The sequence below is a fragment of the Copidosoma floridanum genome, unplaced genomic scaffold (genome assembly GCF_036245765.1).
Source record: "Copidosoma floridanum isolate Cflo_tuat_1 unplaced genomic scaffold, Cflo_Japanese_pri ptg000014l, whole genome shotgun sequence".
NCBI classification, from domain to species: Eukaryota; Metazoa; Arthropoda; class Insecta; order Hymenoptera; family Encyrtidae; genus Copidosoma; species Copidosoma floridanum.
The window spans coordinates 6,968,986-6,982,098 of record NW_028321891.1 but is presented as its reverse complement, the minus strand read 5'-3'; the positions used below and the strand labels follow the sequence as shown (position 1 = coordinate 6,982,098).

Here is a 13,113-nt window from a genome sequence, read left to right as displayed (position 1 = left end):
AAGCCCCCCCATATCAGTATATACTTCTTGCGTATACCCGACAAACAAAGGTTTAAACATCTCTCCTTCGCATCACTCGATCGCTATTGCATAAAAAAAAAAAAGCGAGACGATAAGACGGCGACGGTAGTCCAAGATATCTAGCAGGTATAAAAGCTCACGTCGCACATGACCGCTTCAGTCGCACATATTCGAGCGCTCCCGCGAGATAATCAAATAAGAAAAGTCGGAAACGGCCAAGAAGACCTTCCTGTCTGCGCTGCTGGCTGGTGGATCTATTCGAAAAGAGGAGGGTGTAGGCTCTCGCAAGAGTGCGTTTCAAAAAAAGAATCGCGCGGAGAATTAGAGGCATCGGAGAGAAGACAGATAGGCGAGGGGGCAGAACTCTTCCCGCGTGAGCGCGACGATCGAGTTATGCTTCTTGGATCCCGGCCGATTTTCCGTCTACACAAGCGCCAGAGGATCAAGAAGCTCGTCAACCCCTGCCAGGGTGGATAAGTTCGCTGCTTACGTCGGATCGAGGAAACCTTTGCTTCGCTAGGTCGGAGGATTTTTTTTCTACCGGCCGGTTCGGGAGTTCCCCGCCACGTGTATATATATATACACACATCGTCGTTGTTGCGACGATTGCTGCTGGAATACTTACCCGTCGCTTCGAGGAAGAGGCCATTTGAGGATGGGCGTCTTTGGCAAGATGTTCGGTTAGTTGGCTGCGATTAAATTTTTTCAACGACCATACTCGTTGCGAGAATATTGAATTATGGCAGTTTGTTTATGTTGACGTTTGACGAGCTGCATGATGATTTAGTGTGTTTATACGATATTTTCAAAAATAAAGAACGAAAATTGGCGAAACACGCTATTGTTTTCAAATTCAACGCTAGTCTTAAAGTAAAAAAAAAAAAACATTGTCATTGCTTGCACTTTTTACTTTATGAATATACTGGGAGTTAATTTAATTTTCATACAATTGTTTCGATGGTTAAAACGTGGCTGGCCAAATGAGAATACGTCATGTTTTGTGTTTTAACAAAAATCGTTGTATTGTTTTTTAAGCTCCTTGAAGAAAATGATCATCGTGATTGGTTGCGTTAGACTTAGGTAACAATAACATTATCTTTTATCTGTAATAATATTTTTTAACAAAATAATGTTACTCTAAACTGTCATCGCTACATTGATTGACAATATTACACTTGAGAGATTTATGAAATATTTCGGCTCTTTTTCGAATAATTAATTTTGAAGCAACAAAAAAACGTACGATTCGTCGGAGCACGACAATACCGGTTTGCATTTCTTGTGAGGAAAAAAATGAAATGAAATTAAATTTTCAATTCTCGATAGGAAAATACCTGCTGGTGACTAACACAGTGAGCTGCGGCGTGATGATGGCTGTGGGCGACGCGATGCAGCAGCGCAGCGATTTTTTCAAAAAGCACTTGCCAACGAGTCCCTCAAAGTCGACGACAAACAACGTACTATTGCTCTACGACGGCAACAAGGAAGCAATGACCCTCGCGATAAACAACGAAAGCACCGTTTCGAGGGTAGTAAAAACAACAACGGCATCGACACCGCCGATCGACGACTACAATTTCGTGCGTACGCGCAACATGACTGCCGTGGGTTTTCTTCAGGGCCCGTTTCACCACTACTTTTACGCGGTACTCGAGAGGTACCTGCCCGGCCGGAGTACCCGCTCGATATTCAAGAAAACCGTGTTGGACCAGGCGATCGCCAGCCCCACCTGTTTGGGGATATTTTTTTTCGGGCTCGGCGCGCTCGAGCGCAAAAACTTGAATGACATCAACGGCGAGGTCCGGCTCAAGCTCATGGACACGTGGAAGGTGATAAATACATCATACGAATTGCAATTCATTTATCTTTTTACCACGATCAATTTTACACAATATGTGGCGTTTCTTTCGATTGTCTCAGGTCGACTGTATGTTCTGGCCACCCTCGCAGTTCATCAACTTTCTTTTCGTGCCCATGCGCTACCGGGTGATATACATAAATTTCATGACGATGATCTACGACATGTTTCTGTCGTACATGAAATACGTGAGTATTTTACTCTATAATATATATATACTTTCAGCGTTTCGCTGATTCGCGTTCATTTTTTCTCTCTTTTACAGGATGTCGAGTGACACTGAATAAAGTAGGATTGAACGGTGCCGCACCAACAGTACCTATATGTAACTCATTCAAGTTTTGGCGGATGGAAAAAAACAAAAACGTATACACTTGTATAATTATATTGTTAAGTACAGAAGATCGATGAAAGATCAAGATGGCATATGGATAAAAGCTTATCCGTGATGTAGAGTACAATCATCCACAACATTGGCGAAACGATCAAACGATCAACAAACGAGATAAAAATTTTGTAATACATTGTTTACCGAATTTACACACACAAGGCTGCGTTTTATATGATATATATGAGACTATTAAAAATTCAGTCATTTATTTTATTCTAGTCTACTTTTATTTTTATCACTCATTTACCTAAATCGCATAATAATTATTTTGAGATTTACTCATTGGGCGTAGTTCAAAGTAGCTGTTTCGTATTAATTACTTGTTTACGTTTACTATCTATGAAACATAATTTTCCTAATACTTGCCGATTACGATACGTATATTCTCATCAAGATTATTTCCCTCGATAAATCGCGTCTATACCAACAAAGATTATCAAGTAAACAGAGTGTCCTATCTACACACAACAAGCCTCTTATCTAGAAAGATCGTGATACTAAAAATTAAGATACAAGTCTCGAGTCAATAAAATGTGAGAAACGATTTGAAACGTACAGGTACTTGGAAAAGAAGCCATACTCAAAACGATGTTCGGAAAAAAAAAAAATGAATCCTTGCAAGTCAAGCACACCACAAAAGTTTTCCAACAAGAGCTTCGAGAAACATCTGTATCATCGCCGACTGCTGATTAAATTTTCATCATAGAAAACGAGATAAAAGAAAAGATAGCAAGATAGCTTAAGAATGGAGAACCGATCACCAAAAAATCCTAGCTGCACGTGCAACTTTGAGAGCTAAACATCTAAATCTTACTTTTGCGAACAAAAAATAAATAAACAAATAAAACCGTTGCCCGATAAAATCGTCACGCGATGTTTATCGATCGGTGACAGGCGTGCGCACAAAATTCCACGTTAGGAATAAAATAATCTATGAGAGAGAGAGAAGAAAAAGGTGCCGGACGACGCCAGTATAATGTTATAATCTCTGGCACCTGTCTCGCACACTTGTAAACATAAACAATGCGTCGTCTTTATCTCGCGAAACTCTTGAAAGCTCGTTGATGATGTCACTGTACCACACATATCTATAAAATATGCATACAGAGCTTTTTTCCCTTCATTAAACTTATCATTGACAATAAATGTATCATTTACGTTGCGAATCAATTCGATTTTATCGGCTTGTGAGCGAATTTGGGTGGCACGTGTTGATCGGAGTCTGCAGTCATTTTAAAACCCACCAAAGTTGATCGGTTAACATGGATCGTCCGTTGATCCAAACAAGAGATGGTCTCATTTTTTTTTTTTTTTTTTTTATTTGCGATTATCTGCTGTCACTGCTGAATTTCTCTGATGAGCTTTTTTTTTAAAGCTGCGTGAAAAAAAATTCTATAATGTGTGCCCGACTATAACTGGTTTGTAATACAAATATTTGTTAAATCTTGCAACAGTAACTAGTGTTTGTAGTAGAATAAATAATATAATGAAACGAGGATTGCACGAAACTGTCTTTACTTGCATTTGTATTAAAAAGGTGGGATAAGAAGATATGTGTTACACGAAGGTGTAAAGAGTATAACTAATTTTTCGACACCACAGTAATTGTAGAGCTGTTTTCAATGCATTATTTTATTTAGAAAAAATAGAACATGTGTAAATTTACATTTTTACCTTAACTGTAAGTCAGTAGCGTCAAAATTTTATGTATTTTCTGCATGTTACTACCGATACAATAATACTTGTATAAGGTCGCTCTCTTCTGAGGCAATAACTTTTCGCCTTTTGTCAGGATGATAGTGTGATTCATCTGTAAAACTCATTAATGGATGTGACACATTAAGCATTGTCTCTGAAGAACATTCACTTGTTACAGCATTTCTAGCCTGAAAATTTTATCTTTTATTAATATGGATAATAATGTTTTGGTAACAAACTACGCATTTTTATTTACCTTTTTTTTGTTATCTCTTAGGTTACTTGATAACTTTTCTTTATCTTTTGATGTCAAATTACTAAAAGTAGAAGTGTTGATTTTAAAAGTTGTTAAAAATTTTTTGACCAATAATTAAATTATCTATGAATTACCAATTAAAATTTGAAACAGATGGACTCATTTGAATAGATGACTTACAAAAGTCGCATTTTGTCATACAATTGGGTACGATTTGTCCAAAATGTTTTGATAAAACAACGTGTCTGCACCTATTTCAAGAATGAAAAAGTCAAAAAATTTTTGCTGTAGGATTTTAAACAGATTGAAAAAATGTATGTACATTGTGTGAGTAAGACTTTGTTTTATTTCAGCTAGTAGTGCTGCCTGACTCGGCTGATTTTTGTTCCCACCATGTAAAAATGTTTCAGAACTGCTATGCATTTCCGCAAGACTGCAATAAATTTTACAGTAGGACATGCACCTATCATGTCCTGCTCTTCCAGTTTCTTGATAGTAATGCGGAATGCTTTGAGGAACACCCCAATGTATAACAAACCTATCCATGAACAAAAAAACACCAAAAGATAATTTTATTCGTTTTTATTCCAGTGATGGTATTAAATTATATCAAGTAAGTTCCAAAGAATATCAAACCTCACTGATGGCTTGCTGATTCCTATTCCAAAATCACTTGTAGCAATAATTATGCGACATTTACCTGAGTCCCACAATCGTTGAACTTTGAGTCTTTCTTTGCATTTTGTTTCTTGATAAACAGAATAAATATTACATAGATAACTTATTAATATGATAAAAACTATATTATTTGAATACTTACGGTTATAATGTACCGTTGTAATACCCATTGATAACAATTCTTCATGAAGCTCTTTTGCATGTTCCTTTTTACAAAAAATAATACCTTGAACTAAATTTTCCTGCAACATGACAAAAAGTTATTTATGAAGATAAAACAGTTAATTATTAGTTTATTAAAATCTTTGAATACAAAAACCTCTGATAAAGAATATCTATCCAACTGAAGAAACCGCAAAATATATTTTTTCAAATCTAATAATGGATTTGAAAGAAGATCTATGAACTGAACGTCATAGCTTAAATTTTCTCTAACCACTGGCATTGAGAACGTCAGTGGATCTCTCAGTCCCAATACTCGGTAAACGTCCTCTTTGATCTGTGTACAATATTCAATAATAATTATAAAAGTTTGGATTATCATTCACATCATATAAAGCAAAAAATTTTCAAGCTTATTTGGTTCGATAATCATTAAACACAGTTAACAATATTTAATTGATTATAGAATAAAGTTACTTTTTTAGTGATTGTAGACGACATAGCAAGAATAGGGACGTGTGGGTACTTGGTACGTATCCTGTCCAAACTTTGGTAACACTTTCTAAAATTATGACTTGATGGGCTTACACAATGAGCCTCATCAATAACAAAATAATAAGATATTCTCAGATTAACTTTGGCCATTATTACCTAAAAACAGAAAGAGTTGAAAAAATAAAAAAATTTGGGAGTAAAAAATTCATGAGTTTAAATATTTTAAGAATACTTGAAAATGTAATGATTGACACTGCTCTGGAGATATATATAAAAATTTAATTTTAGGTTTTTTTTTAATCAAATCTTTTTTAATAATGTATTTAATACTGTTTGGAGTGTAGGCATTCCAACAATATGCCATAATATTTTTACTCCTTAGGTAATCAACTTGGTGCTAAAAATATAATAATAATGATAAGGAAATGGTTAGTATAAAATGGTAGTAAAACTTCATTAAATGTAGTATTAAACAAGCGTAGATACTAACAGTAGCTAATGCTATCGTAGGAGTAATTACAATAGCAAATGCATAATCCTTTGACAAGACTGGTAATTGAAAGCATAGAGATTTTCCAAATCCACTTGGCATATTAATAAAAATATCTCTTTGCTCTATTAAGGCATCTTTGTTGAAAACAAATATAATTGTAATAAAAATTAATAACACAAATCAAAGCGTGAGGTTATAATAAACAAACAAGTAGAGCAGACAAAAGTTTTAAATAAAGTCTCGAGAGAACTTACCTTCATAAACATGTTTTGTCACTTCTTTCTGAGACTCACTTTTGAAATCAGTAAGTCCAAATTTATTTTGAAGTTCCGAATACATCAACTGCATTGTAGCAGCCATTGTTGATTATAAAAAATACACGGATGTTTTAAGTTATTTCTATTAAGAATTACATTGATTGGAAGACTCTGGCCAGTATAAACAGCAGACGACAGTCAATAGCGATAAAATCTACTTTTTTCTCGACTTTCACGTCGTCTGCTGTTTTAACTGCGGCCAGATTACGGAATAGAGCGCCAGTTTAATTCAAGGTAGTTGACTTACCGACCTGACGGTAACGTAGAGCGCAACCTTAAATTACTTGGTGGTGACGATTGCGGAAAACACCCTTGGGGTTATTGGGTTCAGTTTTCAGTTCAGTTATTCAGTTTTTTACTGAAAAATTTATCTTTAAAAGTATAAATACATAGGAGGTCTAATTTTGGTAGAAAATAGATTGTTAACTTGCCGCCAAAAACACACGTATCGTTATTTTTTCATTTTATAGCTTCATCATGAGTTGCGGCTGGTTTATAATTGACTAAATGGCTCTAATCCTGAATGCTCTGATTGAGAATTTTAGGAGCCACTTTTGGCCAAAAAATAAAGACCGCTAGATGGCGCTGATCCAAATAATTATTGCTGTTTACAGTAAAGTCACTTTATTAATTATAAAACCAGCCGCAAATAATCTTACAGATAGATAATAAAAAGTTGTCGTAGTTTGTGCTGTTTACGGCAAGTTTACAATCTATTTTTTACTCAAAAGTCGACCTCTAAAAATAGAGATATTCATATGGTTTAATAAAATCGACCATATGGCATTACTTAGTAGTAATTTCTTTGATTACTACACATAACTTCACGTACATCTTACACCGTGCTCTCTTTACCAGAATGATAAAATCCGAGATAAAATCAGAGGCTGTAAAGTTACGTAGGTCGTGGTGGTAACGCCGCTTGGGGTGTTTGCCGCAATCGTCACCACCAAGTAATTTAAATTTGCACTCTAAGTTACTGTCAGGTCAGTTAGTCAACTACCTTGAATTAAACTGGGACTATTTTTCGTAATCTGGCCAGTTAAAACAGCAAACGACGTGAAAGTCAAGAAAAAAGTGAAGATTTCATCGCTGTTGACTGTCGTCTGCCATTTTAACTGGCCAGATTACGGAACAGAGCGCCAGTTAATTCAAGGTAGTTGACTTACCGACCTGATGGTAGCGTAGAGCGCAAAACACCCCCAGTGTAGTCATGGGAGTCAAAACAGCAAAAAATATCGAAGTTTATTGTTTACATACGCAGAACCCACCGACAGTTATACTTAAATGTAGTACACTCGCCGTACTTTGATTCGCAAACCGCGAAGTTTAAATTCTTAAATTTTTTAATGACAAATAAACATAAAGTATGATTTTAAGATTGTTCAATAGTTGTTAATATGATAGTTGTTTATCATTATATTTTTATTTTATGGTTCTGGTTGTTCCTCGTGTTTTAATACGATAAATTACTTTAAGAATTCAAACTTCGCGGTTTGCGAATCAAGGTATGGTGAGTGTACAGGTTGACAGCGTTACCACCACAACCTATATACGTAACTTAACTGCTGGCAGCATTTGCGGAATACAGCCAATGAAGAATTATATCTTTTTTACGAACTTTTAATGAATTAGGCGTGTACCTACACCATTTTGGAGCAGATTTTTGTCCATCGATACCAACAAAATGATAAAAAAAAAAAAAAAAGCATACGAACGTAGTGTTCCCCTCGAAAAAAAAAAACTACCGTCTCGCGAAGAGTTTCACACGATAACCGCATTGAAAGTGACAGACAGCCAAAACAACGACAGCAACGCGCCACGCCGGTCAAACGATCAGGGAAAAGCAAAAACAGATTGTCGAACCGGTGTTTTTCTCGTCCACAGGAGCTCCGTTGGGTAACATGAAAAGGCGAGGTAGCCTCAGACGAGCATCCGAGGACTCGTCGCCGCTATCATCACCTCCGGCAAAGGTGAGAAATGCCGACAACTTGCTTATACTGTCTTCGAGACGCCCGTGCTCATAACCGACCCCCATCGTAATATCCTCGTCGAGTGTTAAACACCCAAAATCCATCAGCAAATCTCGAAGACAGTACAGGTGCACATATCGAGTATTTTATGAGAGCGTAGAGAAAGAGAAAGAAAAATGGGATAGCGTAGCCTCGTCGGTGGCGGACGATGAACGAGTTTAGAGGCGGCCCGTCAAGCTCCGTGAAATTCCAGAGGAGATGGTCCTCGGGTGCAGTCCACCGGGACAGGAAACAACCCAGACAGCAGCTCCAACTCGCCAAACTCGAACAGCGGACCGACGTCACCGGCATCAGCGACAGGCAACGGAGGTGCGTCTGCCTGCCGAGCAACTACACGCCCAGCCAGTTTCCTGCCGTGTGGTCGGAGTTGAGGTTGTTTGCACCTCGATCGCATCGCTTATCGTGCTTGTACTACATGTACTGTAACCCATGTGTCGCCTGCACCGCACAGATCCAAGCGTCAGTTGTGCGACAGCGTCATTCGATGCGCGGACGGCCGCGAGTTCCCGGTTCACCGGCTCGTCCTGTCGGCGGCCAGTCCGTACTTCCGGGTGCTTTTCACGAATCAGCTGAACGGTGACGGTCAACAGCATCAGATGAAGTTCGCGATCCCTGAGACGGAGGCCGATATGCTGGAGCTGCTGCTCGAGTACGCGTACACCGGCACCTGCAACGTCAGCGCGGCCAACGTCGAGAGGTTGCTACCCCTGGCCGACCGGCTCGAGGTCATTGGCGTTGTCCAGCTGTGCTGTCGCTTTCTCCTCGACGAGCTCAATCCCGACAACTGTCTCGGTTAGTGTGCTCGTTGTACCATATTGTACATGGTCGTTGATTGCAAACAATAATCCAAAATACATCCATATACGTATAGGGATCAACAAGTTTGCCCGGCACTATTTTTGCCGTGATCTCGAGGAGCGCGGGCGCCGGTACATCCGCCAGAACTTCAAGGACGTCTACCAACAAAGCCCCGAGTTCAAAGAACTGAGTACGACGAATCTACCATCTATAACTCGCGATTATTGTAGCGTGTCAGACAAACGATCGGATGATCACATTTTTTCCACCAAAAGCTCGGGAGGAGCTGGAGAAAATCTTACATGACGACGAGCTGAACGTCCGTAGCGAGGAGCTCGTGTTCGAGGCACTTAGGTCGTGGGTGGAGTCGAAGCCGGACGAGCGCGTCCAGCACCTGCCCGAGCTTCTGAGCTGCGCGAGGTTTGGTCTGATGGATGCCCAGTACTTTCGAGACAACGTCCTCACCTGGGGTCTACTTGCGCAGGACGAAGTAATGATTTACAAGTATTATGTTAACTTTTTCTGGTGTGCTTTTTATGACTTATTTTCCGTTTCCTCGCCATGAAGAAGTGCCAGAGCACGCTGACGTCGGTGAAAGCCTACCTAGAGAAGAGAGCGCAGAGATGCCAGTCGGGCCAACCGAACCTCCGGGACAAATTGGCACGGCCCCGAGTCCCCCACGAGGTTCTCTTTACCATGGGTGGCTGGGGTTTCGATTGGCCCGTCAACTACGTCGAGACTTACGACGTCAGGTACACGCACCGCCTACAGTTCTCTGCAGCGCGTACAAGTATACAACGAGCTCGTTTCTTGCGTCCGTACATAGAGCCGATAGGTGGCTGATCTCGAGCTGCAAGGACGCGTCTCCGCGGGCCTACCACGGCCTCTGCACCCTGGACAACATGATCTACGTGATCGGTGGTAAGGACGGCCGTCGCTTCTTCAATACCACGCGTTGCTTCGACCCGGTGACCGAACGCTGGACCGAGAAGGCCTGCATGCACCACGCGCGATGCTACGTCAGCGTCTGCGTTTACGGTAGTACCTGTTTTTATCGTTTATTATTTATCTTCTTAACTACCATCGTCCTCGTTGTTACTGTTGCCCTCGTCGTCGTATCAATAATCTCGCTCTGCCCAAACAACGAGCAGACGGAAAGATTTACGCCCTCGGCGGTAACAATTCCCTGACGCGCATGAACTCGTGCGAGCGCTACGACCCGGAGGCCAACCAGTGGATGCCGATCGCGCCAATGCACAAGTGCCGATCTGACGCGAGTGCCGCGGCCCTGGACGGCAAGGTCTACGTGGCCGGTGGCTACGATGGCTACACGATTTTCGACTCCGTCGAGGTTTACGACATCCAGAGCGGCCAGTGGAGCTACCTGGCGCCGATGCTCACTATAAGAACTGGGCTGTCGCTCGTCACCTACCGGGGCTGCGTTTACGCGATCGGCGGCTTTGACAGCTTCACCAGGCTTGACTCTTGTTGGTTTCGTTCACGTATAAAATAAAAATTAGGAGATAGAGGGAGCCAAACATTTTTCTCCCCATTTTCGAGCCCCCTCGTCTCGTAATTTTTCGGAAATTTCGACGTTATATGCCTGAATGACTATCGTGTATGTAGGCGAGAAATACGATCCGAGTAATCGGCAAGAGGGCTGGCAACCGATTGCGGAAATGAAGACCGGGCGTAGCAACTTTGCCACTGCCATTCTCGACGACGCGATCTTCGTTATGGGCGGATACGACGGTGAGAGGATATTTCTCTCAATTTTTGTTCAAAGATGAATAAATGGTTGACGTTTACCTCGATGGCACAAATGACAACAGATCCGAAAACGCTGTCAAACGTCGAGTACTACAGCGCGGAGAAAAACGAGTGGCGCGAGGCGTGGCCAATGACCTTGGGCCGAAGTGCGTTGAGCGCCTGCGTGGTCGTGGGTCTCGTCAACGCGTACAAGCACACCTATCACCAGCTCGACAAAAAATCCTGAAATTGGGTCGGTGACCTGCAAGACGGACGAAAACGATTTGCCGAAATAAAAACGGTGACTTACGGTAGGCGCTGCGTTGTGCTTCGATTTTTTTGTTTCGACGCGATGTTCGAGTTGTGTTGATCGCTAATGAGTGGCCTTTCAAGGGTCGCGGTGACAGTCTTTTAAACGTAAAATAAGGTTTGGCTGCGAAACCTTCATTTTTAACGATATTTTTTTTACTACTATTTCGAAGTGCTTTGACATTAACTGTATGGCGTATTAAGTAAAATATGATCCTTTGTTTTCTATAGCTTTTTCGCGTCCCACCAGACTCTTGTCCAAGACAGCCGAACCTTATTTTACAACGCAAATGAATTTTAATTCTTATTTTTTTAAACTTTCTTACGTTGTTTTTATTTTTCATACTCTCTTGTTTTGATTTTTTTTTTTATTATTTATTGTTAAGAAAAAAGTTTTTAACAATTTTATAATTTTAGTCATTTTTAACGAATCACCCTTCACAATATTTTGTTTTAAGTGAATTATTTTTATTACATATACTTACCAAAATTTGATAAAAATAAAAGTAATGTTTTCACTCGATTGAAAATCGTTGTCATTTTGATACGCAACACTCGGGAAGGGATAAATGACAGAATCGAGAAATCGGTAATAATAATAATGACAATTTTATTAATCTATTACACGTTCGCATTAATTTTTTTTTCCCTTTTCATATATCTATCTATGCGTTCCTTAAGATTTAGAGATACGCACGCTCGTATGCTGCATACATACGCGCGCCTATAATATACTGTATACATAATAATCCCCTTTTTTTGCGCTCCGTTAATTGTTCGTAAATTTATCATTTTGGTGTTCCATTTTTTTTTGTTGAAGCAAGCTTCCTCGCTACGAAAACCTTACACGTTTGTATAATATTATTTGCTTCGCACTCGGCACGAAAGTGCTTTTTTTTTTTTTTTTTTTTTTAACTTGCAGTCTAAAACAGTATCTTCGTTTCGTTTACGCTAATCAACAGCGATTTATTTTCAATGCACACGATTTCTCGCTCCTTTACGCCTAGGATCGAGAGTCGAGGCGATCGTCAGAGTCTCAGAAAAAAAAAAAAAGAAAAATTGGCAAATTTGATAATACATGATATATATATATATTCTGTTTCGTACATAATACTCGTATCAGTCACATGTGAAGCACGTCGGCAAAAGTTTCGTCGAGACGCGACCACCTCGACCCACCCCCTTATTTGTTCCTCTTTTTTTAAACGTCTCCCATAAATTTCTAGAAAATGTTGCCTTAAAAGTATATGTATGTATATATATATTACGTTTGAAAAATTGGTTTTTAATTGGTACAGGATGACGAGTAGAGTGAAATTTCATTCACGACTAAGTTACGCGTCCCTTGTTCGTTTGGCCGCAAGTTCCATAGTGTATTTATATATTATTTTTGGCTCCTTGTATCGCAATGAAAAGATTCATATGAGTATAATTACATACTTAGAATAAAAAATTCCCTTTGCGTTCCTTTTTCTTTCTGCTCCTTTCTTTCATTGTAAGTACGAAAAAAAAAAAAAAAAAAAAAAAGTCATTATTTATCCGAGCCAATGCATTCTGATATCAGAATTTTTTTGCGTTTCTCAAAGCTGCATCAGATACAGGCTTCGATGTCTTAAAACTTTAACTTTGTTTGCACTGGGTAATAATCTTCAAGTCTTTGATCGGCATTTCTTCTTTATTTTCAATTTTCTCTCCAAACGAAGCTCAAGTATATCGTTTTTGAAACGATGGATTTACGGTTAAATATACGGTGTGTACGTATTTGTATGTGTGTAAGTGTGTAGGTGTGCGTATACAACATTACATGCATCAGTCGTTAAATGAGTCCGATAGAAATGCATCGAAAGTCCTTTAA

General features: G+C 39.5%; 2 protein-coding genes across 2 annotated transcripts; one reads left to right on the top strand and one right to left on the bottom strand.

The window, feature by feature from the left end:
• The first annotated feature begins 174 nt into the window (after positions 1 to 174).
• Positions 175 to 2,483, top strand: LOC106637691 (mpv17-like protein 2). Its single transcript, XM_014350573.3, has 4 exons — positions 175 to 701; positions 1,348 to 1,850; positions 1,942 to 2,067; positions 2,145 to 2,483. The coding sequence occupies exons 1-4, from the start codon at positions 677 to 679 to the stop codon at positions 2,154 to 2,156; spliced, it is 666 nt and encodes a 221-aa protein (XP_014206059.2). The 5' UTR covers positions 175 to 676; the 3' UTR covers positions 2,157 to 2,483.
• A 1,443-nt stretch (positions 2,484 to 3,926) lies between these two features.
• On the bottom strand, positions 3,927 to 6,419 carry LOC106636163 (ATP-dependent DNA helicase Q5-like). Its single transcript, XM_014348483.2, has 11 exons — positions 6,307 to 6,419; positions 6,050 to 6,186; positions 5,792 to 5,956; positions 5,542 to 5,715; positions 5,222 to 5,401; positions 5,045 to 5,144; positions 4,861 to 4,972; positions 4,547 to 4,762; positions 4,359 to 4,475; positions 4,225 to 4,285; positions 3,927 to 4,156 (listed from the first exon to the last, which is right to left on the bottom strand). The coding sequence occupies exons 1-11, from the start codon at positions 6,410 to 6,412 to the stop codon at positions 3,995 to 3,997; spliced, it is 1,530 nt and encodes a 509-aa protein (XP_014203969.2). The 5' UTR covers positions 6,413 to 6,419; the 3' UTR covers positions 3,927 to 3,994.
• Between the last annotated feature and the right edge of the window lie 6,694 nt (positions 6,420 to 13,113).